The sequence below is a fragment of the Oncorhynchus clarkii genome, unplaced genomic scaffold, assembly GCF_045791955.1.
Source record: "Oncorhynchus clarkii lewisi isolate Uvic-CL-2024 unplaced genomic scaffold, UVic_Ocla_1.0 unplaced_contig_675_pilon_pilon, whole genome shotgun sequence".
Taxonomy (NCBI): Eukaryota; Metazoa; Chordata; class Actinopteri; order Salmoniformes; family Salmonidae; genus Oncorhynchus; species Oncorhynchus clarkii.
In genome coordinates this window covers 239,656-267,456 of record NW_027260860.1, presented here as the reverse complement: position 1 = coordinate 267,456, position 27,801 = coordinate 239,656, and the positions used below count along the sequence as shown (strand labels likewise).

General features: G+C 44.5%; 1 protein-coding gene across 3 annotated transcripts in view; it reads left to right on the top strand.

Annotated features, from left to right (window-relative positions):
* The window catches only part of LOC139401947 (serine/threonine-protein kinase LMTK2-like), a 55,435-nt gene extending 27,692 nt beyond the window's left edge, over positions 1–27,743 (top strand). The window contains exons 1-10 of one of the 3 annotated variants that reach the window (XM_071145972.1): positions 1,716–1,926; positions 5,728–5,858; positions 10,235–10,319; positions 11,101–11,222; positions 15,833–15,982; positions 16,222–19,297; positions 23,775–23,910; positions 24,168–24,410; positions 24,548–24,583; positions 24,616–27,743. In XM_071145972.1, the coding sequence (XP_071002073.1) occupies positions 1,810–1,926; positions 5,728–5,858; positions 10,235–10,319; positions 11,101–11,222; positions 15,833–15,982; positions 16,222–19,297; positions 23,775–23,910; positions 24,168–24,410; positions 24,548–24,576 (4,089 nt within the window). In that variant the 5' untranslated portion in view covers positions 1,716–1,809 and the 3' untranslated portion in view covers positions 24,577–24,583; positions 24,616–27,743. Of the gene's footprint in view, positions 1–1,715; positions 1,927–5,727; positions 5,859–10,234; positions 10,320–11,100; positions 11,223–15,832; positions 15,983–16,221; positions 19,298–23,774; positions 23,911–24,167; positions 24,411–24,547 lie in introns of those variants that run through there. The other 2 variants (XM_071145971.1, XM_071145969.1) reach the window with 2 other exon arrangements.
* Positions 27,744–27,801: the final 58 nt, after the last annotated feature.

Genomic DNA, 27,801 nt, shown 5'->3' with positions numbered 1-27,801 from the left:
GCATGGTCCATATTTGTATTTATTTATTTTTATACATATTGGAACATTGTGAATATAGCCTATGCATGGTCCATATTTTTAGGAATGCTATTAGCAATAAGCATCATCACCTGTAGGCCAGCTGAAAACAGCATAGTGGCTATAAATAGTCAATCTTAGGTTTGCTTCTCTGCATTTATCCTATTGATCTAATCATTAGTTAGATTCAAAATGTGATCTTTTAATTAGTTAGTATCTTATTGATGAATTTGATGTTCCAAAAACGTGCATAAACACAGCGAACATTATGTAGGCCTGCCTACCTGATAGGGTAACTTGAGGTCATACACCTGCCTGCACTTCTTACAGAAACCACGTCATGTCACCATTTACCCCCCCAACACTATCCCTGGTGGCCACTAGTCTTGCTCAGCAACACATGTAATCGGTCTCATCACAATTTTGAGTCACTCCCCAAAAATATATTCCGGTGGGGCTGTGTTTTACCCCAAGTTACCTTACCATTGACCTGTGTTACATTCTGCCCCACACTCCCCTATGCACTCACAGTGAATTGTGGCGTGCTAATGTTCTACCCCCTACTTTTTTCAGTTTCCGCCTGAAGACATACCCAAATCTAACTGACTGTAGCTCAGGCACAGAACCAAGGATATGCATATTCTTCGTACCATTTGAAAGAAAACACTCTGAAGTTTGTGTAAATGTGAATTGAATGTAGGAGAATATAACACAATATATCTGGTTTAGATAATACAATGAAAAAAAAACATGTTTTTTTTATTTATTGTTGTATCTTTAAAATGAACAAGATAAAACAAACATTCAGATGGGATGATGGGGACAATTTCAGTGAAAAACATAAGAGGGCAACAGTACTTGTGCAAAGTTTCAGAATGATAACTTCCAAAATGAGTGTGCTACATGACATTTATCATGAAGTCACCCAGGTGTCCCACACAAGTAGCCCAAATGTACCCAAGTGGCCAAATTGGTGATGGTATACATTTTTAAAAAAATAACTATATACAACATGCCAAAATGTTATTGTAACACCCCCCCCCCCCCCCCCCCCCCAAAAATGGAGCAAAAAATATGAAGAAAAAAATATATACATTTACAAAATAACATGGGTAATTATTTACACACTTTCAATATTTGGAAGACCCTCAGTCCTTTATCAAATCAAATGTATTTATAAAGTCTTTCTTACATCAGCTGATATCTCAAAGTGCTGTACAGAAACCCAGCCTAAAACCCCAAACAGCAAGCAATGCAGGTGTAGAAGCACGGTGGCTAGGAAAAACTCCCTAGAAAGGCCAAAACCTAGGAAGAAACCAGACTATGAGGGGTGGCCAGTCCTCTTCTGGCTGTGCCGGGTGGAGATTATAACAGAACATGGCCGAGATTTTCAAACGTTCATAGATGACCAGCAGTGTCAACTAATAATAATCACAGTAGTTGTAGAGGATGCAACAGGACAGCACCTCAAGAGTAAATATGAACAGTTTAGGGTTCCATAGCCGCAGGCAGAACAGTTGAAACTGGAACAGCAGCAAGGCCAGGTGGACTGGGGACAGCAAGGAGTCATCATGCCAGGTAGTCCTGACGCATGGTCCTAGGCCTCAGGTCCTCCTCCTCCTCCGAGAGAGAGAATTAGAGAGAGCATACTTAAATTCACACAGGACACCGGATAAGGCAGAAGAAGTACTCCAGATATAACAAACTGACCCTAGCCCCGACACACACTACTGCAGCATAAATACTGGAGGCTGAGACAGGAGGGGTCAGGAGACACTGTGGCCCCATCCGATGAGTCCCCTGGACAGTGCCAAACAGGAAGGATATAACCCCACCCACTTTGCCAAAGCTCTACACAATATTGTGCTGCTGATGCCAGGTGCCATAGCAGTCTCTTTCTGCTGTAAAGTGAGTATCAACAGGTATAATTAATATATATATATATATATATATATATATATACACATATATATATATATATATATATATATATATATATATATATATATATATATATATATATATATATATATATATATATATATATATATATATATACATACATATATACATATATATATATATATACATATATATATACATATATATATATACATACATACATACATACATACATACAGTACAGGGAACATAAGGTTGAATATATTATTATAGACCTGCTAGATCTACTGTCTTAATAATAATAATAATAATCCATTTCACTTTGGCCATTGTTCTCAACAGCCTCAAATAGGCTATGTCATGTGGGTTGGGGTGGGGCTGCAGACACACGCATCTCACATTTCATTACATTACATTTTTATATATTGCTTCTAAAATTAAAAAAAAATCACAAATAATATTTTATATTATTAATTTCAAACAAGGGCATTAGCATGAGAAGAACTTACCAGTCCAAAACAAAAAATATTCCTCCACTTGGGAATCGCTAAATGAATCGTCCTACAACAATCTCTGTCTCGCTTTTCCTATCAATTTCTTCTAAAATTGTGTGTACACCTGTATATCTAGACTTCAATTTAGCTTTCCCTGACTTAGTCGCCATACTGATTGATATATAAACAGCTGAATCTGCGCGTTTACCAAACAATGCTGTGCGTAATATGCGTAGTTCCTTCCGGTATAAAACTTCAATAGCGAATGACTCTCTTTACGCCGGAGTTTACTACATGGGTTGGTCTTCCAACACATAACCATTGCATATTGCCGTTTACCTCAGCTCATTGGCTATCTACCCAGCTAGATTTCAAGACGATCAGTGGTCATTGGGTTAAAATACAGTCAATCATCGAAACAGTGGTCATATCATTGGTGCACAGTGATGTGATTACTTGTCTTCAAATCGGTTTCTTTCAGCCAATACGTCCCGTGAAATGGCCCATCAGGTTTGGTTGTGTTACAAACAAACCAGTTGATTGCAATGAAACCAAACATGACTGGAAAAGTCACGTTTTGTGTGGGTATTTACCTTCGAATGTGTCGTCGAAAATGGAATGAGACGGAATTCACGACACAAGCGGTTCACAAAACGTTTCGGGTTAGGCTATAAAAACAGTTTTTATCAAACAAAAGATCATTCATTGTGTAACAATGAGCATTGGGATTGCAAACAGACAAAGATCGTCAAAGGTAAACTATTTATTTTAATGCAGTTTGTGATTTTGTTAGCCTGTGCTGGTTGAAATATATCTTTTTTTTTATGGGGCTCTATCCTCAGATAATCGCATCGTATTCTTTCGCAGTAAATCCTTTTTTAAATCTGACAACGCAGTTGGATTAGCAAGATTCTAGGCTTTCGATACATGTGAGACACTTGTATTTTAATGAATGTTTAATATGACTATTTATGTAGCGATCACCGTATGTTGTGGAATTTCAGCCCGCTACCGGGTTCCGTGCGCAGAGAGGTTAACCATGCCACTGCTAAAACTCTGGGTTTACAATGGTGCAGTTTACACACATTTTGAAGATAAGAAAAAAGTAGGAATGGAAAGCTCTTTTAAACAAATGCCATTAAAACTGCTGTTGCATTAAGAATTGGCTGCTTGTCCCTTCCTATAACACTGTCAACTTGAATGCACCTTGAGAGGAACATTTATCTTGCAAAAAACACACAACAACAAACAGACTAGGTAAATATATCAAATATTCTACTGTGGAGCTGTCTGGATTTTCTAGTCATTAGTCATTGTATTTGCACAGGAAAAGTAAATGTGGACTTTTATAGCGTCTTCAAAGTGCGCCTTGGCAGAAAGTAGCGGCAATGACTTTGCAGTGCCACAGCTAAATGGTTGCAGCGGAAACACTGCCTACTGTAAATTATGATGGTGGACGTTAATCTTATGGGGCAATTTTTCTTCCACTGTTCCTGGGGTCCCTTGTTAAGGTCAACACTCAACAGCATCATGAACTTTACCCAGTACCAGGATATATTTGTCAAAAACCTGGTTGCCTCTGCCAGGAGGCTGAAACTTGGCCGCAAGTGGATCTTCCAGCAAGACAATAACAAGAGTTATGGTGGTTCCGTCAGTAGTCTGGTCTAAGCTGCTTGTAGTCAGTAAGGGCACAGAGAGCGCTGAGTAAACACGGCTGATCCATTACCTTGAGTCGTGTGGATTGACAGTTTTACCGAAAGCTGCCTGTATATTGTATGACCCCGCAGAGTGGCTGTGTTTTCACTACCACATTCCACAAGAGTCCTCTTAGCTCCGGGTGACACAGCAGTCACCTTCTCCAGAGCTCCCCCACCGTGGTGGACCTGATCCCCATACATACCTGGGCCTGCAGCCCTTTTCACTGACTGGTTGTGTATAGAAGGACCTTATTGGAGTAGATCCTATCCTTGTCAAGGACCCAGTTGATCTGACTGGCTTTGTATAAGGGACCGATCAGAATGGATCCTGGTGAAGGACCGCCTGGGGGCTAGAGGGATATCATGTGGTGTTCCACAGGGCTCCATATTGGGGCCTCTACTGTTCCTCGTATTTGTAGGATAAATGACAAAGTAGCAGAGGGTGTGTGTAGCTAAAGTCCTTTGTAATGATACATTATAATGCCCCCTTCAGTGAAATTCCATCCTGGATTAGTGGCGCAGTGTCAAAATAAGGGTGTGGCTATTGTGGTTGGTCTTCCAACACATAACCATTGCATATTGCCGTTTACCTCAGCTCATTGGCTATCTACCCAGCTAGATTTCAAGACGATCAGTGGTCATTGGGTTAAAATACAGTCAATCAACGATGGTGGTCTTTGCTCAATGTTCTTTCCGTCGTTTGTTTTTCACAACACTTTTTTATTTTAATGGTAAAAGTCTTACCAATGTGTTGTGAAGGCTTTGTCCTTTAAAAGGAGGCTGCACTATGTTGGGAGATGTAGGTGAGAATGCAAGCCTTTCATGGCAGTTCTCAGAGCTTTGAGTTGCCTGCAGGGTGTGAACCACAGCCACTGTTGACACAATAGTACGAGGCAAGCCCCTATTACCTCAGGAGGAGCCTTGTCAGTGAATCCATCAACTCACTCATTATCCCAACGTTACTGATCTAAACTGACAGATGAATGCCTTGCACTCATGCCACCTCGGCCTAACCCACATAGTGACGGTTTGTACCACTACAATCAGAGGTCTCTGGTGGGTTGGTGGTTAGTTACATTCTGGCATCTGCCTCAGCTGCCCTCCCCAACATCTGAGGGGTGGAAATGAATTTTGCCACCCTCAACCTATTTCCCCAGACTGTGGGACTCGTTGTTCTCACACACCCCTGGCCTGCCCCGTTCACCTCCTCTCCCCCCAAACGGAGCTTTTGACCGTGTGCCCAGAAACGTGACCTGGCCATTCGGCAAGAGTCGATCCACCCCACTGGCCGGATTTTGTATTTTAAAATTGCAGTGACACAGCATATAGACCTAGGTGTATTAAACAGCTGGGCCCTTATTTGGTTCTACTCCCCCATCAGCAGTAAAACCCTGCTGGGCTGGAGAGAGCTATGCAGTTGGAGGGAGTCTACTGCCCCTGTGTGGATGACTGCTTACAATGCACCTTCAGATAGTCACTCAAGTCCATTTTACAGGAGCTTCAAGTTGTGATGTTTCTGTGTGCCATTTTATATTAAAATAAGGACTAAGCAAATGCTGTTTTTGGCATTGAAACTAGTACACAGGTGTTATCCTGTGCATGTGTCTCCATTTCAGGGGGACCTCCGGAGCTACCTGTCTCAGCAGGATTGGATGTTCCGAAATGCTGAGCTGCTGCAGCTGCAGAAGATGGCCTGTGAAATCGCTGCTGGCGTCACCCACCTCCACAAACACAACTTCCTGCACAGGTAGCACTTCTGCTCTGGCTCCGTTTACACCAGTCAGTCACAACTAGACACGGCTTTAGCTAAGGGCACAGCCTTCAGATGTCAAACGACAGTCGTGTTTCAAGGAATTAAGACTTCATCAAACATTTTGAGTAGTACTGTCTGTTTTTACATCTTCCAACTTAAAAATGTTGAGTTACGATAGTATCAGACAAGTGATATTAATCTGTCTGTCTCTATCAAATGAAATATGTGGTTTTGGCCTCCCTCATGGCAACTTTCTCTTATGGATACGTACTCCTACTCCCAAGCCAACACTGAGCCAATCCTAAAACAGGGACACTGGGCCTGTCCAAAAAGGAGAGTGCTGCAAGGGCCTGTTTGGTTGAACGTTTTACCCGGCAGTGCAGGACATGTAGGCTCCGCTCAGCGCATCCACATGCTCTGTTTTGCATGCTCAGAATAAACCCAAAGGGCTCCAATTACCCAGCTCCCACGCATTGCCACAGTGTCAACTATCAGCCTGTCAGAGGGATATGATGATTCTGCTGTTTGTGTGTAAATGGATAGCCTCATGTTGGCCATTTATTATCCTGTGTTACAACTCAAAAGGAGCCCAAGTACGAGATTCCACCGTTAACAGGGTCGTAATAAAAAATAGTGCACCGCTTTTCTTTTGGTTGGGTTGCAAAGTTGATTTACTACCACGGTGTGATGCCCCGCCCACAAAGTACCCGACACGGGGCTGTGGCTAGCACGCTGCCACAAAGCCTTCTGGGACAGTGGCAGTGGTGTGAACTGAAACTATAGCCAAGGCTTAGGGTCTGTGGTCTGAGCCCAGCAAATCAAATGTATTTGTCACATACACATGGTTAGCAGATGTTAATGCGAGTGTAGCGAAATGCTTGTGCTTCTAGTTCCGACAATGCAGTAATAACCAACAAGTAATCTAGCTAACAATTCCAAAACTACTACCTTATAGACACAAGTGTAAGGGGATAATGAATATGTACATAAAGATATATGAATGAGTGATGGTACAGAGCGGCATAGGCAAGATACAGTAGATGGTATTGAGTGCAGTATATACATATGAGATGAGTATGTAAACAAAGTGGCATAGTTAAAGTGGCTAGTGATACATGTATTACATAAAGATGTAGTAGATGATATAGAGTACAGTATATACATATGAGATGAATAATGTAGGGTATGTAAACATTATTAGGTAGCATTGTTTAAAGTGGCTAGTGATATATTTTACATTTCCCATCAATTCCCATTATTAAAGTGGCTGGAGCATGTTATTGTGATGGGGTGGCCACAGCAATAAGTTAGCGAGCTGTCATGGCGGTCCAGGAGAACCACTCTGACTGACATTACATAACAACCCTGGGGAGAAATGGCATATGGGGCAGTAGAGGAGCGGGAACTGTGTTCCCCAGTTTTTCGACCAGTGTGACAACCATAGCATCCAGCACATATTTGAATTAATTTGGTAATTTTACGCAAATGATAGTTTCACTTGACTTGAAAAAAATGAGCAAAATCAGTTGATCTCCTTTTTTGTTGTTGTAAGGTCTTTGTTTTTAACTCGCTAGGTCTCTGAACTATATGGATTTTCTGTCAGAGGTTAAGAATCTGCTGATGTGTCTGCACCAAACTGCCCCCATGCCATTTGCCTTGTAGGGATACGACTTTGAATCTGATTCTCTCTCCCTGATCTTCCAGTAGTACTGTAATGCACTGTGTTCGCCAACAGCAAGGAACATCCAGGACAGAAGAGGTTTAAAATATCTCTCAATTTATCTTGCCGATGTTTCAGTGGGCCTGACAGTAGCTCTCGGGGTGTACGAGCACAGACCACTAGTGTCAGCGATGTCCACGGATAGACGGGGTAAAAGAGACGCGCTTGGAACGGGTTGGTGGTGAAATGTTTCTTGGGCCAAGGGGAAACCAGAGCCTCTCCCTCCATGAGGGTCCCAGTCTGAATGAGATACCATCTGTCCACTCAGACAGCCCTGTCCCCCATTATCGCCCTCCCCTGTCCACCCCGCCTCACTGCCCACCTGTGAGTGTTCTTCCCTGGGAACAATATCCTGGTGCTGTATGAGTGAGTGGGGAAAAGCTCCAGCATCAGTGATTTTGTTACTAGGGGCGGAACAGAAGCAACTGGATGAGGTTTCCTCTAGTGATGCAAGCTATAAGTCCAAATGTGTTTGGGTCTAAAGCCACTGAAGAGTCCAGTCTTTGTCTGGCCCTGCCCTGACCTGGGTCTGTGATGGTTGGATTTAGAGTCAGGTTGAAGGGGTCCTTAATCACCTGAGACATGGCATTTAATCATATTAGGGTGAGGAAAATGTAATTATTCAAAATTTGTCACTGGGATATTATGTCATCCTGTCATAGGCCTGTACAGTGTATTTAAGGCATGAAAATATACTGTGGACCGTTTATTAGGTACACCACCCCAAAAATACTGGCCGTGGCTTGCTATATAAAGCAGGCAGACCGGCATCAAGGCATTCAGTTACTGTTCAATTAAATGTTAGGTCACTAGTTTCGCCTATTCTAAGTGACTTTGAGCATGGTAAGATCGTCGGTGCCAGCCGTGTCGGTTTCAGTACCTCAGAAACAGCTGGCCTCCTGGGCTTTTCATGCACGACAATGTCTACGGTTTACGAGAAAGGTGTGACCAAAACAACCATGCAGTCCTGTGGGTGAAACAGCTAGTTGATGAGAGGGGTCGAAGGAGAATGGCAAGAGTCGTGCAAGCTAACAGGCAGGCCACAAACAGGCAAATAACGGCGCAGTACAACAGTGATGTGCAGAGCGGCATCTTGGAACGTACCACTCGTCAGTCCTTGTCATGGATGGGCTATTGCAGCAGATGACCACACCGAGTTCCACTCCTATCAGCTAAAAACAAGAAGAGTCTCGTAAACACTAAACCACCAAGACTGGACAATTTGATGAATGGAAAAACATTGCCTGGTCTGACGAATCCTGGATTTGGCATAAGCAGCATGAGTCCATGGCCCCATCCTGGCACAGGCTGGTGGTGTAATGGTGTGTGGAATGTTTTCCTGACACACGTTAGGTCCCTGAATACCAATTGAGCAACATTTGAATACCACAGCGTATCTCAACATTGTTGCTGACCAGGTACATCCCTTCATGGCTACAGGGAGGTCTGACCCGGTACTCGATGGGTGTACCTAATAAACTGGCAACTGACTGTATATTCCACCCTTTCAATTATTTATTTCCATTACATGATCACATGAGAGCAGCACAGAGCCAATCTAAATGTCTCCTGCAGCAGCACGGAGTTCCATCTTCTTCCCAAATGATTGATGAACAAGGTTCAGAGTATTGTTTTCTCTTCAGAGACTACAGCTGTGTGAACTGCAGTGTTTATCCCAAACCGCTTACTTGTGTTCAAACTTGGGTTGGGCTGATATATGATGACATTGATATATTGTGATGCGCAAGACTATATTTAATTTGAACTTTACAAATCTAAACTGTGCAGTTTAATCAGTCTGTGCAATATGTTGAAAAGAATCTCTAAATTAAGTCTTATTTCTTCGGCACACAAATATTATTTAATGAGAATGCGACTAATATTGTAAATAAGCACAAATTGCACAGTCTGGAGTGATTTTAGTCATTAACGGCGCAAAACGATTATATCAGATATCGCGATATTTGGTGTAGTGTGTCGTAGAAGAGTTCTCCCCAAGTATCGCCCAACCCTAGTTCAGAGGGAACAAATGAGAGCTATTTGTTGGATGTAGTGCTGGTAGACTCAACTGGACCTGTGGGTTGGCACCAGAACAACTGGACCAACTGCCTATTATTTGCAGCCCTGTGATCCATTCACCGTTCTATGACCACACCAGATTGTATTGAACTCAACCGTTCTATGACCACACCAGATTGAACTCAACCGTTCTATGACCACACCAGATTGAACTCAACCGTTCTATGACCACACCAGACCGTATTGAACTCAACCGTTCTATGACCACACCAGACCGTATTGAACTCAACCGTTCTATGACCACACCAGACCGTATTGAACTCAACCGTTCTATGACCACACCAGATTGTATTGAACTCAACCGTTCTATGACCACACCAGATTGTATTGAACTCAACCGTTCTATGACCACACCAGATGTTATTGAACTCAACTGTTCTATGACCAGACCGTATTGAACTCAACCATTCTATGACCAGACCGTATTGAACTCAACCGTTCTATGACCACACCAGATTGTATTGAACTCAACCGTTCTATGACCACACCAAACCATATTGAACACACAATAAACTCTGTAAATCCTCATGTTTTTTAATCTTCTTTAATCGGTTTCTCCCTCCTTTCTCAGTGACTTAGCCCTGAGGAACTGCTATCTGACTGCAGACCTGACGGTCAAAGTGGGAGACTATGGCATCGGCCCCTACAGATACAAGGTACCAGGGAACTTTCCATCCTGTTTTCCTTCAAATGGAATCAGGGGGATTTTGTTTTATTTTCAGGTGACAGAAGGAAGTGGCATCTGTAAGTGTGCTGTTACAATAGTTTCAGTTTAAGTTCATTAACCTATAACCCTTTTCACAATGCTGAGCCCAGCTGAACAGAGAGCTTACACATCCACCAAAGTTTCAAAGGATGTCAAAGCCAGTACTGTACAGTAGTATATGGCCTAGTCCGTGTAGTCAACACAATAGTGTAAAAGTGGTTTATTAAGGGGAGGATAAGTGCTTTCCAGTAGGGGGTTTATATACAGCCTTTGACCCCAGTCTGGCAGAACTCTGTGAAGCATTAAGACTGTTATACCAAAGTGTAACTCCCTACTGCGTTTGTCCCTGGCCTGACTGTCGATAAGGCTAGCTCCGCCCGCTGCATTCCTCAAATAATGTTGAGCTCTCTATTTAGCACGGTCAACAAGTGTGGCCAGACGTGTTTTGGCTGTATTTATGAGCTTGATTAAGTACTTAGGAACTCTGAAAACAACTCAAAGCACAGTAATGTGGGTTAGAACTGAAGGCTACCAAACATCCAAATGCTTCTTCGAAAGAAGCCTTGGCAAAACACATCACTGAATTGAATGGGGAAAAAAGGTGAATGTGAGCCTACTAGTTGTTTATAGAACTATTCTGAGATAGACATCCTATTAAATTACACTTATGTGTTCTGCATGTAATTACATGGATGCCCCATGCTTGACTCTGTCCCTCTCTCATGTCACAGGAGGATTACATCATCACAGAGGACGACGAGTCAGCGCCCCTGCGCTGGATGGCCCCGGAGCTGGTGGGGGAGCGCCATGGGGGCGTGATCACTCTGGACCAGACCAAGCCTGGCAATGTGTGGTAGGTACCTCCACCTGGTCACTGTGCAATTTACAGGCGGTAGGTGACACCTTCAATGGGGAGGACAGGCTCATAGTAATGGCTGGAACAGAATACATTTAATGGACTCAAACACATGGTGTCTGTGTAGTTGATTCCATTCCAGACATTATTATGAGCCATCCTCCCCTCAGCAGCCTCCTGGGCATTGTGCTTCACTGTGTTGAATAAAATAAACTCATTAACACAGTGAGTCAACCTGTGTCCTGTTGTGCTGTTGCTGAGCAGTAGGTCAGGGTTTCCTTTGAAGATGATAGACTATCTCTGATTCTTCTGTCCAGATAGCCTCTCTCTGAGAGTGTAAATCTTAGCAGGCACTCAGTCTAGCTGACTTCTAAAGGGAAGAAGACGCTGACCCTGCACTCCCACTCGGCAGCACAGCAACACTGGAACCTATCCCTCCTGGCCCCTCCCTTATGACCTCATGGCTCCGTGCCAGTCCGTGTCACAGCTGTAAATCACAACGTTGCATAAGGAGGCTCTCGTTGCAGCACCACATATACCCCTAAATAAGGATATGTTTAGTTCTCAGAATATGGGTCATTCCACCAATAGAGTGCATTTTGGGTAGTGTAGGGTAAGTGTACATATTAAGCCCATCAACATCTAAGTTTAGACATTTCTAACATGTACTGCCCTAATCTTCGTAGGAAAAGTGGAGATACAATGAAATATACATTCCTCATTTTTATGTTTGGACTGGGCTTAATGGCTACTGAATGTACCATTATAAGCCCACCTCTTAAATTATCAATTTTAATTAATTTCCAAATATTCAAAACTTACATTTCTTATGTAAATTTGTATTATATTAATCCCCCTAAAGTTATTAAAATAAACTGATCATTACTATTCATCAGGAGGGTGTCCAATCGTATCAACAGAGCTCAATGTGGACTATGTTTTTGTTCTTGCCAACCACCCGTACACAGCTGATTCAACTAATAAACTAATCAGAGTTGAATCAGGAGTTAATACTCTGTTAGAACAAAAACCTGCACACACACTGGTCCCCTGTGGATAAGAATCCATGCACAAAGACCATAACACACACACTGGTCCTCTGTGGATAAGAATCCATGCACAAAGACCATAACACACACTGGTCCTCTGTGGATAAGAATCCATGCACAAAGACCATAACACACACACTGGTCCTCTGTGGATAAGAATCCATGCACAAATACCATAACACACACTGGTCCTCTGTGGATAAGAATCCATGCACAAAGACCATAACACACACACTGGTCCCCTGTGGATAAGAATCCATGCACAAAGACCATAACACACACTGGTCCTCTGTGGATAAGAATCCATGCACAAAGACCATAACACACACACTGGTCCTCTGTGGATAAGAATCCATGCACAAAGACCATAACACACACACTGGTCCTCTGTGGATAAGAATCCATGCACAAAGACCATAACACACACTGGTCCTCTGTGGATAAGAATCCATGCACAAAGACCATAACACACACACTGGTCCTCTGTGGATAAGAATCCATGCACAAAGACCATAACACACACTGGTCCTCTGTGGATAAGAATCCATGCACAAAGACCATAACACACACACTGGTCCTCTGTGGATAAGAATCCATGCACAAAGACCATAACACACACTGGTCCTCTGTGGATAAGAATCCATGCACAAAGACCATAACACACACACTGGTCCCCTGTGGATAAGAATCCATGCACAAAGACCATAACACACTGGTCCTCTGTGGATAAGAATCCATGCACAAAGACCATAATACACACACTGGTCCCCTGTGGATAAGAATCCATGCACAAAGACCATAACACACACACTGGTCCCCTGTGGATAAGAATCCATGCACAAAGACCATAACACACACTGGTCCCCTGTGGATAAGAATCGATGCACAAAGACCATAACACACACACTGGTCCTCTGTGGATAAGAATCCATGCACAAAGACCATAACACACACTGGTCCTCTGTGGATAAGAATCCATGCATAAAGACCATAACACACTGGTCCTCTGTGGATAAGAATCCATGCACAAAGACCATAACACACACTGGTCCTCTGTGGATAAGAATCCATGCACAAAGACCATAACACACACACTGGTCCCCTGTGGATAAGAATCCATGCACAAAGACCATAACACACTGGTCCTCTGTGGATAAGAATCCATGCACAAAGACCATAATACACACACTGGTCCCCTGTGGATAAGAATCCATGCACAAAGACCATAACACACACACTGGTCCCCTGTGGATAAGAATCCATGCACAAAGACCATAACACACACTGGTCCCCTGTGGATAAGAATCCATGCACAAAGACCATAACACACACTGGTCCTCTGTGGATAAGAATCCATGCATAAAGACCATAACACACTGGTCCTCTGTGGATAAGAATCCATGCATAAAGACCATAACACACTGGTCCTCTGTGGATAAGAATCCATGCACAAAGACCATAACACACACAACTTGCAATGGTTTGGTCTGGTCTGAAAACTGATTCACATTTCCTGTACTGCTATTCTTGTTAATTAGTTCAACTTGTTTTCCTAAAGTCTGTCTGAAGACGGTTTCAAATCTACCTCTCTACTGTTGTATTACAAAGGGACAGCTGGTGGACCAAATCACGGAATCACCTGGATGAATGAAGGTCAACAATATGCCCCCACCCAAAAGTCATCATCTTGTCCCTCTTATGTTGGCCTTTTTGTCCACTACTTGTAGGCCTGATTTCCCTCAACCCTGATCTTATTCTTCTCTCTCTGCATCAATGACTACCTGTCCACTCCAAATGTCTTGGAGAGAGTACAGAGGTTTAATTGTTTCTAATCTTGATAAAGGTACCATGGCTAGATGCTGTAATCTGAACAAAAACCATATGTTAATTGAATATTAGGAATGTAAGCTCACTATCCCCATGTGTTTCAATGCAAACCGGCTTAATAGGAACCACAGTGATTTATGATGAAACAGAATAGTAACATCTACTCTTAATATACCTGGAAACCAAATCAGGCCTACAAGCCTATAATTATACACTATAGACTACAATATTATGCAAAGTTAGTATTGAACATTATGTAATTATTTCCATTGTATAGAGGGAGTGATTTTTTTGCCACTGTACTCATTAAGCCCACCTGAGAGAGAAAACAATAGCATTTATGTAATATTTATTTAACAGGAAAATAGGACAAAATACATTTCCAAATGGAAGCTGTGAATGCCTGGTCTATTATAGAGGTTCAACAAAAACAGCATAGTAACTGACAAATGAAGTAGCAGGGTGGACTGTCTGATCTTTAATTGACCATAAATCCCCTTGTGACCGGGGGGATGGAAGCTTGTGTGCAACACGGAGTGGGAATTGAATGCAAGCTTCACAAAAACATTGAAATTGTCTAGCCTATCTATGGGTGACAGGGTAGACGTTGTTTTCCACCACAAAACAGATGATGGCCAAAAAGAGTAGCACCAGCTCAGCTGCTTTTACACTATGATTTGACTATTTGTTTAGAAAAATTATTTTCAAAGGAATAGTTTCACCATATTAAAACAAGAGTTCAGTTCACATAACAGGGTTCACCTTAAAATGAATGACAAACGTAAAATAAATATTAATCCTCAGAAAACAAGTAACTAGGGCTTTGAAATGGTGAAAACTTGGACGTTTTTGAATAGACGCAAAAGGAACTCTAGTCGTGGATTGACCCATGCACTGACTATACAAAACATTAAGATCACCTGCTCTTTCCATGAGACTGACCAGGTGAAAGCTATGATCCCTTATTGATGTCACCTGTTAAGTCCACTTCAATCAGTGTAGATGAAGGGGGGAGGCAGGTTAAATAAGGATTTCTACGTCTTGAGACAAATTAGACATTGTGTGTGCCATTCAGAGGGTGAATGGGCAAGGCAAAAGATTTAAGTGCCTTTGGACAGGGTATGGTAGTAGGTGACAGGCGCACTGATTTGTTTCAAGAACTGCAATGCTGCTGGGTTTTTCACACACAACAGTTTCCTGTGTGTATCAAGAATGGTCTAGAGGCGAAAGAAACGCACACCTGGCTATCGGAGTGGAACACCCAAAAAATAAAGGAGAGCCGCACACTCTAGGAGCTCAGATGTAAAAATGTCATGTCCAACTTTGACGGACAAGCGGTAGAATCAGGGTATAATGAATGGTCTACCACCCAAAGGACATGCAGCCAACATGGGCCAGCATTACTGTGGAACGCTTTTGATAACTTGTCGAATCCATGCCCCGACAAATTGAGGCCGTTATGAGTATAAAACGTGGGGGGCAACTCGGTGTAATCTTTCGCTTCGAGGAATACTTGTGTTTTGGGACCTGTTTTTGATAATTTTTATTAAGAACATTATTAATTGTGATGTGAATATGGTTATTACACTGCAATATGAAAATACCCCCCCCATCTCATTGAGCATTTAACCACAGACCCATGTTGCCACCATGCACATGGGTACAGTAGGTTGTGAGTTGTAATTATCCCTCCACCAGTCATAAGTGTTTCTCTGATCCCTGTGTTTGCAGGGCCTTGGGGGTGACTCTGTGGGAGCTGTTTGAGAACGCAGCCCAGCCCTACCCTCACCTGTCTGACCGCGAGGTCCTGAACCACGTCATCAGGGAACAGCAGATCAAACTGTTGAAACCACAGCTGGAGCTGCCCTACTCTGACAGATGGTCAGTCCCGCTCTCTCCAACCATACTACACATGACACCAACTGAATCTAGCTGGACTACATGTTATTTATGGAGTGTCTCCTGAATTGTTACAAAACTTAAATACTTTACCATAAAGAGAAGTGTATGAATTGCATACTTGACATTGAAACGATATGTTCTGCTATGAAGTCAAACTGTATTTAAAAAGCCTCGGCTCATGCCATAAAGGTAATACCTCAACTCTCTCCCCTGTGCAGGTATGAAGTGCTACAGTTCTGCTGGCTGACTCCAGACAAGCGGGCCACGGCCGAGGAGATCCACCGGCTGCTCACCTACCTGCGTATGCAGGGCCAGAAGGATGTGGAGGACGACTTCCAGCAGCGCTGGGACTCCCTCAAGCCCAACCCTGTCACACGCCAGACCACCGTCAGCCACTCCTCCTACCCCATTCTGGAGCAGTTTGCAGATGACGCCCTGCGGGCCGAGGTGGACGAGGTGCTCACCGTCACGGAGACCAGCCGTGGCCTGAGCTTCGAGTATGTGTGGGAAGCGGCCAAGCACGACCATTACGACAGCAGCAGTGGCCATGGACGCTCGGCCATGGACACCACGCTCAACTATCACAGCATGTTCTTCCCCGTGCCCAGCGAGGACATTCAGGCCCACTTTCCAGACCCCGCAGCCCCCAGGACGGGGGGCTCCGACAGCAGGAACACCCATTCGGCAATTCCCGGGATCCTTCCCGTGTTTGACGCTCACAAACCAGCCAATGGAAATGAGTACTACATCCAGTTGGAGGAGCAGGGGGAGAGCACCGTGGAGGAGAACAGGGGTCCGGAGGTAGACACAGTTTCAGACAGGCAGAAATTTGTCACCCTCCAAGACGTCCGCTTGGATGAGTCCAGCACCGATGCAGACTTCTTCCACCACAGCATAGACTCTAAGGACTCGTACCTCCAGGACAGCCACATCTGGTCGTCCAGTGAGCATGACAGCCCCTACCACACCAACATCTTCAGCGAAGGAGACTCCAGACAGGACTCCCAATCCTGGAACAGGGGCTTCATGGAGCTTCCAGAACTCAACGGAAATGGTTTTCAGAGAGTGGAATCTGTAGAGGGGCAGGCCCAGGGAACAGAAAAGTGCTTTCGGAATTCTTTTTTAGGGGAGCGCCATTCAGAGGTCATCCTCCAGGACTCTTTAGAGGAGGCAGAGGGGGAGGGAACCCCGGATGTGATGAGGCTACTGAACACTGAGAAACTAGCGGACAACTTCATGTTCCTCAAAGAGAAGAGCCTGATGAAGGAGGGCTCTGGTTTATCAGGGAAAAGTAGTGGGAGTCAACAACTGGACTTCCTTCAACCTGGTCTGACCCACATCCCCGAGCACAGTTTCAGAATGAACTCTTGGGATGATGATGATGAGACCATAGATGGCATAAACGTAGCAGAGATCCCCATAAAACCTGTGGAGAGCAACATGTCCCCAGCAGAGGAGGAACTTTTTGACTTTATGAGTCCCAGTTTTGTGGATTTTCTGCAACCTCTAGCAGACCCTAAAACACTGGTGCCTTCAAATACACTGGTAACAGAGGACATCTGTAGCAACCAGCTGCCAATTAGAGAACTGCTGCAGCAGTCCTCTAATATGATGGACTCTGCTTTTGACTCTACCTCTGAGAGGGCTGAGGTCCCTGTTATTAGTTCAGCAAATATCCACCAGTCTCCCACACTCCTCTCTGAAAGTGCCACTACAGACCCCCTGTGCATGGATGCCAAAAACCCCAGCCTTGAAGACCGCCTCAGAGCCTCAGAGGATGACTGTGTTGAATCCATAGAAATCAAAGAGCCAACAGATGACCCGCTAAACTCTCCCCCAGTCTATGTCAGTGAGATTGGTGTTGACAATGGCCTGACCAGTGAAGGCTTTACCAGTGATGATCTGCTGAGCGACCTGGTTGAAGATGATACAGAGGCAGAAATGGACACCGTCCTCTCTGAGCATGAACATGACAACGAGCACGACAGGTCCTCTCTGCTGGTCTCTGGTCCTTCCATGGACCAGATCAGCCAGGACAGCCTACTGGAGGACAGTGTTTCCACCACTCTGCCCACTGTGGAGAACTCAGCCGAGACACCAGACTCCCTGGACAACAGCCACATGCTGGAGGAGTCTGTCGAAGAGCTAAACACCCCGGCAGCCCCTGACAAGCTCCAGCCCCCGTACAAAACAGCCGACAGCGGCTACGAGACAGAGAACCTGGAGTCTCCAGAGTGGAACTCTCAGCCCATCATCAAAGACCACTTCTCAGAGGAAAACGGTCTGAGTTTGGCAGAGGAAGAGGAGGAGGAGCCAGCAGTGGCTACCATGCTGGTTCCCCCTGAAATCATCGTCTCGGAGGTGGAGAGTGTGATGGATGCTCAGGACGGTGAGGACCATCAGGCAGAGTCCATCGCCCCTGGCGAGGAATCTTTCGGGGGAGGCAGCTACAGAGACTCTGCTTACTTCTCTGACAACGAGTCCGAGCCCGAGAAGAAGTTTGAAGAAGCCATCTCGCCAACTGTGGACATCAGTGGCTGTGTTTCTGGAGGTCAATCTGTTCTTCCTGAAGTCACAGAGGAGGAGCATGTAGACTCTTCTGCTGGGTCACAGTCTCCCATTGCTCGAGAAGCTCTGGTTGATATCGGAGTGGAGAAGACCGAGCCTCAGCCCCTGGAAGGGACCAGTCTCCCTGTGCTGATCCTCACCACAGAGGAGGACTGGGAGAAGACGTCACCTGTGTCCATCGACGGCAGTGTGGACGAAACCGGGACACTGGAGTTCTTCCCTGACTTCAGGACTCACAGTCACTCCGAGTCCAGCGGAACCTCCACCGAGGACCTGGAAAAGCCTCCATTGCCTGCTGTTGCTACCTCAGCAAAACCTTTTCCTGAGAACATACCGGTCCACGCTAAACTAACCAGGACCTACGCCAGCGAGATCACCCCCAAGTTGAAGGAGCCCGATATGGAGGGGAGGTACCTGGGCAGGCGGGACGGCTCTGATGGGCAGGAGGATGGCGGGGAGGCAGACGAAGAGGACGATAACAGCGATGACTCAGATGATGACATGCGGGCGTACCGGCTGCACAGCTCCAGTGAGGACAGCGAGGACGACACGGTGCACCCGGTTCCCGTTATAGTCTCGGATGACAGTAGAGCGCGGAACCTCAAGAGCCTGCTGAAGGCCACCCCCAGTGCCAAACCCTCCATGCCATCAGGGGGCAGTGATTCAGACAGTGCCAGTAGAGCTGTGTCGTTCTTCGACGATGTCACTGTTTTCCTTTTCGACCAGGTAAAGTACCCACTTGTCACCTTTTGCATGCACACAGACATTGTTTCACTTGTATCTAACATTTACAGTGGGGAGAACAAGTATTTGATACACTGCCGATTTTGCAGGTTTTCCTACTTAGAGGTCTGTAATTTTTATCATAGGTACACTTCAACTGTGAGAGATGAAATCTAAAACAAAAATCCAGAAAATCACATTGTATGATTTTTAAGTGATTAATTTGCATTTTATTGCATGACATAAGTATTTGATCACCTACCAACCAGTAAGAATTCCGGCTCTCACAGACCTGTTAGTTTTTCTTTAAGAATCCCTGCTGTTCTCCACTCATTACCTGTATTAACTGCACCTGTTTGAACTCGTTACCTGTATAAAAGACACCTGTCCACACACTCAATCAAACAGACTCCAACCTCTCCACAATGGCCAAGACCAGAGAGTTGTGTAAGGACATCGGGGCTAAAATTGTAGACCTGCACAAGGCAGGGATTGGCTACAGGACAATAGGCAAGCAGCTTGGTGAGAAGGCAACAAGTGTTGGCGCAATTATTAGAAAATGGAAGAAGTTCAAGATTTTGTATTTTTTTTTATTTATTTCACCTTTATTTAACCAGGTAGGCAAGTTGAGAAAAAGTTCTCATTTACAATTGCGACCTGGCCAAGATAAAGCAAAGCAGTTCGACACATACAACGACACAGAGTTACACATGGAGTAAAACAAACATACAGTCAATAATAATACAGTATAAACAAGTCTATATACGATGTGAGCAAATGAGGTGAGATAAGGGAGGTAAAGGCAAAAAGGCCATGGTGGCAAAGTAAATACAATATAGCAAGTAAAACACTGGAATGGTAGATTTGCAATGGGAGAATGTGCAAAGTAGAAATAAAAATAATGGGGGTGGAAAGGAGCAAAATAAATAAATAAATGAAATACAGTAGGGAAAGAGGTAGTTGTTTGGGCTAAATTATAGGTGGAGTAATCTGTGAGCTGCTCTGACAGTTGGTGCTTAAAGCTAGTGAGGGAGATAAGTGTTTCAGAGATTTTTGTAGTTCGTTCCAGTCATTGGCAGCAGAGAACTGGAAGGAGAGGCGGCCAAAGAAATAATTGGTTTTGGGGGTGACTAGAGAGATATACCTGCTGGAGCGTGTGCTACAGGTGGGAGATGCAATGGTGACCAGCGAGCTGAGATAAGGGGGGACTTTACCTAGCAGGGTCTTGTAGATGTCATGGAGCCAGTGGGTTTGGCGACGAGTATGAAGCGAGGGCCAGCCAACGAGAGCGTACAGGTCGCAATGGTGGGTAGTATATGGGGCTTTGGTGACAAAACGGATTGCACTGTGATAGACTGCATCCAATTTGTTGAGTAGGGTATTGGAGGCTATTTTGTAAATGACATCGCCAAAGTCGAGGATTGGTAGGATGGTCAGTTTTTTTTATTTATTTTTTATTTTATTTTTTTTTTTTACCCCTTTTTCTCCCCAATTTCGTAGTATCCAATTGTTGTAGTAGCTACTATCTTGTCTCATCGTTACAACTCCCGTACGGGCTCGGGAGAGACGAAGGTTGAAAGTCATGCGTCCTCCGATACACAACCAACCAAGCCGCTGCTTCTTTAACACAGCGCACATCCAACCCGGAAGCCAGCCGCACCAATGCGCCGGAGGAAACACCGTGCACCTGGCCACCTTGGCTAGCGTACACTGCGCCCAGCCCGCCACAGGAGTCGCTGGTGCGCGATGAGACAAGGACACCCCTACCGACCAAGCCCTCCCTAACCCGGGCGACGCTAGGCCAATTGTGCGTCGCCCCACGGACCTCCCGGTCACGGCCGGTTACGACAGAGCCTGGGCGCGAACCCAGGACTCTGATGGCACAGCTGGCGCTGCAGTACAGCGCCCTTAACCACTGCGCCACCCGGGAGGCCTGGATGGTCAGTTTTACAAGGGTATGTTTGGCAGCATGAGTGAAGGATGCTTTTTTTGCGAAATAGGAAGCCAATTCTAGATTTAACTTTGGATTGGAGATGTTTGATATGGGTCTGGAAGGAGAGTTTACAGTCTAACCAGACACCTAAGTATTTGTAGTTGTCCACGTATTCTAAGTCAGAGCCGTCCAGAGTAGTAATGTTGGACAGGCGGGTAGGTACAGGTAGCGATCGGTTGAAGAGCATGCATTTAGTTTTACTTGTATTTAAGAGCAATTGGAGGCCACGGAAGGAGAGTTGTATGGCATTGAAGCTTGCCTGGAGGGTTGTTAACACAGTGTCCAAAGAAGGGCCAGAAGTATACAGAATGGTGTCGTCTGCGTAGAGGTGGATCAGAGACTCACCAGCAGCAAGAGCGACCTCATTGATGTATACAGAGAAGAGAGTCGGTCCAAGAATTGAACCCTGTGGCACCCCCATAGAGACTGCCAGAGGTTCGGACAGCAGACCCTCCGATTTGACACACTGAACTCTATCAGAGAAGTAGTTGGTGAACCAGGCGAGGCAATCATTTGAGAAACCAAGGCTGTCGAGTCTGCCGATGAGGATGTGGTGATTGACAGAGTCGAAAGCCTTGGCCAGATCAATGAATACGGCTGCACAGTAATGTTTCTTATCGATGGCGGTTAAGATATCATTTAGGACCTTGAGCGTGGCTGAGGTGCACCCATGACCAGCTCTGAAACCAGATTGCATAGCAGAGAAGGTATGGTGAGATTCGAAATGGTCGGTAATCTGTTTGTTGACTTGGCTTTCGAAGACCTTAGAAAGGCATGGTAGGATAGATATAGGTCTGTAGCAGTTTGGGTCAAGAGTGTCACCCCCTTTGAAGAGGGGGTTGACCGCAGCTGCTTTCCAATCTTTGGGAATCTCAGACGACACGAAAGAGAGGTTGAACATGCTAGTAATAGGGGTGGCAACAATTTTGGCAGATCATTTTAGAAAGAAAGGGTCCAGATTGTCTAGCCCGGCTGATTTGTAGGGGTCCAGATTTTGCAGCTCATTCAGAACATCAGCTGAGCAGATTTGGGAGAAGGAGAAATGGGGAAGGCTTGGGCGAGTTGTTGTGGGGGGTGCAGTGCTGTTGACCGGGGTAGGAGTAGCCAGGTGGAAAGCATGGCCAGCTGTAGAAAAATGCTTATTGAAATTCTCAATTATGGTGGATTTATCAGTGGTGACAGTGTTTCCTAGTGTTTCCTATCTTCAGTGCAGTGGGCAGCTGGGAGGAGGGGTTCTTATTCTCCATGGACTTTACAGTGTCCCAGAACTTTTTTGAGTTAGTGTTGCAGGAAGCAAATTTCTGCTTGAAAAAGCTAGCCTTGGCTAGATGACGGTCAATCACCCTCGGTCTGGGTCTCCATGCAAGATCTCACCTCGTGGGGCATCAATGATCATGAGGAAGGTGAGGGATCAGCCCAGAACTACACGGCAGGACCTGGTCAATGACCTGAAGAGAGCTGAGACCACAGTCTCAAAGAAAACCATTAGTAACACACTACGCCGTCATGGATTAAAATCCTGCAGCGCACGCAAAGTTCCCCTGCTCAAGCCAGCGCATGTCCAGGCCCGTCTGAAGTTTGCCAATGACCATCTGGATGATCCAGAGGAGGAATGGGAGAAGGTCATGTGGTCTGATGAGACAAAAATAGAGCTTTTTAAACTCCACTCGCTGTGTTTGGAGGAAGAAGGATGAGTACAACCCCAAGAACACCATCCCAACCGTGAAGCATGGAGGTGGAAACATCATTCTTTGAGGAGGCTTTTCTGCAAAGGGGACAGGATGACTGCACCGTATTGAGGGGAGGATGGATGGGGCCATGTATTGCGAGATCTTGGCCAACAACCTCCTTCCCTCAGTAAGAGCATTGAAGATGGGTCATGGCTGCGTCTTCCAGCATGACAACAACCCGAAACGCACAGCCAGGGCAACTAAGGAGTGGCTCCGTAAGAAGCATCTCAAGGTCCTGGAATGGCCTAGCCAGTCTCCTGACCTGATCCCAATATAAAATCTTTGGAGGGAGCTGAAAGTCTGTATTGCCCAGCGACAGCCCCAAAACCTGAAGGATCTGGAGAAGGTTTTTATGGAGGAGTGGGCCAAAATCCCTGCTGCAGTGTGTGCAAACCTGGTCAAGAACTACAGGAAACGTATGATCTCTGTAATTGCAAACAAAGGTTTCTGTACCAAATATTAAGTTCTGCTTTTCTAATGTATAAAATGCAAATTAATTACTTAAAATCATACAATGTGATTTTCTTCTGCAAAATCGGCAGTATATCAAATACTTGTTCTCCCCACTCTACATCAAAACAACTCAAGGATACAAATATTATGGCTATGCATTAGAAATGGTTTGAATGCCATGTGATATTGAAGTTTTTTTTTTTTTGTACAATTCACAGGTTCTCTCTGTGCAATCTAGACCTAGTCTAAATGTTATGAGACTGAGTACTTTAACCATTGCACTTATTGGTCTCCCCATCTGTAGGAGACCCCCACCAAGGAGCTGGGAGACCATTCGTCAGGTTCCAACAGCCAGGTGTCAGAGTTCAGCAGCCCTGTGCCCACAGCCAGCTACCTGAATAGGTTCACCAACTCCACAGAGAGCTCCACAGATGAAGAAGGTAAGTCATCACGATACAGCCAACGTCCATCAGCATTATCAAGGAAGAACCTAAAGGGCTCCATGAAACCTACCTGACAATGTAATACAAATGCAGATGTTTATAGTTTGAACATTTGCTAATTTTTTTAATGTACATTTTGGTCATTTAGGGGGGGGGACTCTTTTGGCTCATGAGTACCTCCAGTGGCAAATGTTCCATATTGCCTCTTTTAATTGTACCAAATCAAGGTTATAAACAGGTGTCTCTCCACTCAGGCGGTGGGTTTGAATGGGATGACGACTTCTCGTCCCCGGAGCCCTCGGTGTTCCTCTCCAAGGCAGCTTCGGACCTGGCCGTGTCTAAGACCATGTCCCCTTCGTCTACGGCCTCGCACTGCTTTTCCCCGGAGCCCAGCTGGAGTAGCTCTAACTCCAACTACTCCCGCTTCTCCATCTCCCCGGCCAGCATCGCCAGCTTCTCCCTCACACACCTCACTGACTCAGACACCGAACAAGGAGGCAAGTGGGAGTGCACCAACACAAACAAACTACAGAAAACAGACAGGCATGTGCTTTATCTACCTCGTACATAGTAATTGAATAGGATCTCTATGATCTACCCTCTCTAACTCTGTATTTATGCCCCCCTCCCTCAGGAAGCAGTGAAGAAGGAGATAAAGACTAAGGTGCATGTGGAAGGGACTGTTTCCCCCCACAACGTCAGGTGAATGTAGGAGAGCTCAACATGCAGGCTAAAGACGGATGGATGATGACACTGTGTTATGAAGGCCGTGGATGCTTCTCTTCTCAGGCAGAACTACATCCCCGCCCCAAGAGGTGGCCATGAAGAGAACTTGAAACAGACTGAGCCAGAGGCTCCAACAGCCAACAACGCCCTCAACAAAATCCCCTTCATTCCACCAAAAGCCTCTTAGCCTTGTTCTCTTCTCTTTCTCCCCCCCCCAGTGCAATGCAGCAGGAAGAACAGACAAAACTGACCTAACTTTGTTTGTTTGAGACTTGTCGAGCGCATTCCAAGTGTTTGGTTAATGTCCTCCTCTCCTGAAGGGATTCTGTTTCACCCCAAACAGTTTTATTTTGAAGCCCTGATTGAACCCCAGCCCCTGTGTCTGCAATCAAATAGGAATAATGAGCTCTTTGGATCAGGAGAACTAAAACAGCAAGGCCCTTGGGTGTAACACTGCTCATTAGCACGATTATTACAGGAGTTGCCTTTTGGAAATGTATTTGTCAGGTCTACTCATGAAGTGTGTATGCTTCAACTGGAGATGATCAAGACTGGAAGAGGTGTATTAGGAATTTAAGGAACCAAGTTTTGGTGATTGACTCATTCACCATCCATGAGCCCCTGCTTGGTTGCTACAGGAACAGTCAGTGTTCTAGTGAGAATGTTAGTGTTATGGAACAGGAGAGGTCTGACAGCATTAGTTCATTCAGTTAAACACCATCAGTAGAAGAATTGGATAAGGGAACATTGTCACGGTTTGAATTAACAGTATGGGACTTCAAGATTTGTTCAGTTTCTTCACCAATCAATGGGTCTTATCGTAGTGCCTATTTCATACTGATTACGCTGTATACAAAAATATCCTCTCACTCCAGGAATCACATGATTAAGAAGGCAATACATTTTGTCCTGACACAAGCCTAGTGACTGAGTTTGCATCAGGAGAAAAGTTGGTTTGAATTGTCTATGTTTTGTGAAACAAATGTGCAATGAGTACCTTTTTGATTCATTTTGTGGGTCTGAGTTTAATAGGAGCAGCCAGTAGGGATGTGGCAGTGTCACCCTAAAGGGAATAGGGTGCTATTTGGGATGCAGATCATTTCTCTGGTACTGTACAGGGATCTTACATTAACTCAACCAAGACAGACATGCCTGTTCTGTTTGGTTTACTATGTCAAACCAATTCTACACGGGTTATTCTCACTAACTACTGCATGTGACACAGCCAAGGTAAAGATTACCTTAAGGATTGTTGCCATAGCACCCCGGCACCACTCAACAGACTGTCTCCGGTATGATGTATATAAACAATTATTTAGCTGGATCAGCAAGGTGAGCTTTTCAAGGTCTTTCTGTTCCTGTAGGTCAAACCCTTCTTCCAGACTCAATGGGTTCTACACAGATGTATAGCTCTTGGTTTAGTGACTTGTCAAGGTTTCCCCTGATTTAAGTCTTCAGATAAACCTCACCTCCAGTGTTCTAGACAAGGTTAACCTCTTTACTACCAGCAGCCTGTGTTCTTTCAGTTAAACTTCAACTGTATTTTATTTAAGGAAATCCTGTTTTATTCTACAGTATATACATTTGCTTAATCTTGCACATTTGAGAAGGCTAACTTAATGTTGAACTGTACTGATGTATATAAATGTTTAATTTTATCTGTACATGGGGAATGATGTAATCAAGTCCTAGGTATGAGGTTGTTGTTTAAAGAGTAACATATCACGGTAAGTGACAACGGTTAAATTAAAGGTGCTACACAAGATTGAATTGTAATTTCAGAAAATGTCCGTATCTGCTTTAACAATGGAATGATATCTAACGGCGACTACCCTGCTAGCGTTTTGATTGCTGTGGAGTTCCTGTCTGAATGGGAAAGCTGTTCTGACTACCCTCTAGTGGAAATCACTAATTCTGGTTGCTAAAATATTTTCGTGGACCAAAAGCAAGTTTTGGTCCACCAGCTTTAAAAAGATATTTCAAAATGTAGATGGTACACTTCAGTGCTTGTTTTTGAAGTGTAGAAATGTCAGAAGAGCTTTCACATTTTGACAAGCTGCCACTCCGGCAGGTAAGTAATACTATTCCACTATTAGCGCCAGACACTTCCTAAAATTACATCACAAATCCTATTGTGAAGCACCTTGAGACAAACAGGAAAATCCATTCTGTCCATAACTGTACATTTTACAAATTGTAATATTTTTACTTCATATTGATGATCATGCTTAGTGTATTTGAATGAAATGTTTAATATGGAAATAAATGCACATTTACTTCTATGGATTGATGGTTGAGTAGAACAACATGTTAAATGTTTGTATAGTGAAACTCCAGGCCCATACAAAGAACACCAAGATTGCAGAGCTGTTTTGGAATTTATTTCAGTTGTCGGTCCTTGTAAGAGAACAGTCACAGCTTCAACAGTCAAGGCCACAGCAAACTCAGACAGGAATTCAAACAGTGTGCAGACATTACGCTGCACTTCTAAAGGTAGCTGACGTCGCCTAACATCCAGGAAATTGTCATAAGTGTAATGCAATGTAGGCACAGTGCTGTTTGAATCCTGACCTCAGTATCTGCATGGAATACTGAGGTAATCCACCAGGGACACGTCATAACTAGAGCCTGGAGCATCTGCAGATCATGTGACTTGAGCAGAAAATTCCTGGTCCTATTCATAACATTCTGGATGTTAATACATAACACAGCAAATAGATGCTATTCAGGTCCGTATTGTTTTTAACCATCTGAGGAAAAAAATCTGGTAAATGTATTAAATAATCCTTGTCATGGAAGCCCAGAGCTATGACTAGAGTTTATATTTTTAGTTCTGAAGAAAAAGCTACTTCAACCACTACATTACAAACATCATGCAGGCCAAACCAAGATGACAGTAAACAAATAAATTCCAAAGCATACATAGACTGATGAAAAGGTGGTGTGTCAACTAGGCAAATGAGAAAACAAAATCATACAAAGCAAGACTACACGGAGGTCCAAGGGAGTGGCGTGTGTTGGTATGGGACACAGGCTCGGTTCCATTTCTCACCCTAACCACTTCTCCTAGCACCTGCCACAAGTTCAGACTGTGGAATGGATAAACTGACAAGCACTAATACTTCCAGTGCTGGGTCAAAGGTGGCCAACATGTTGATTTAA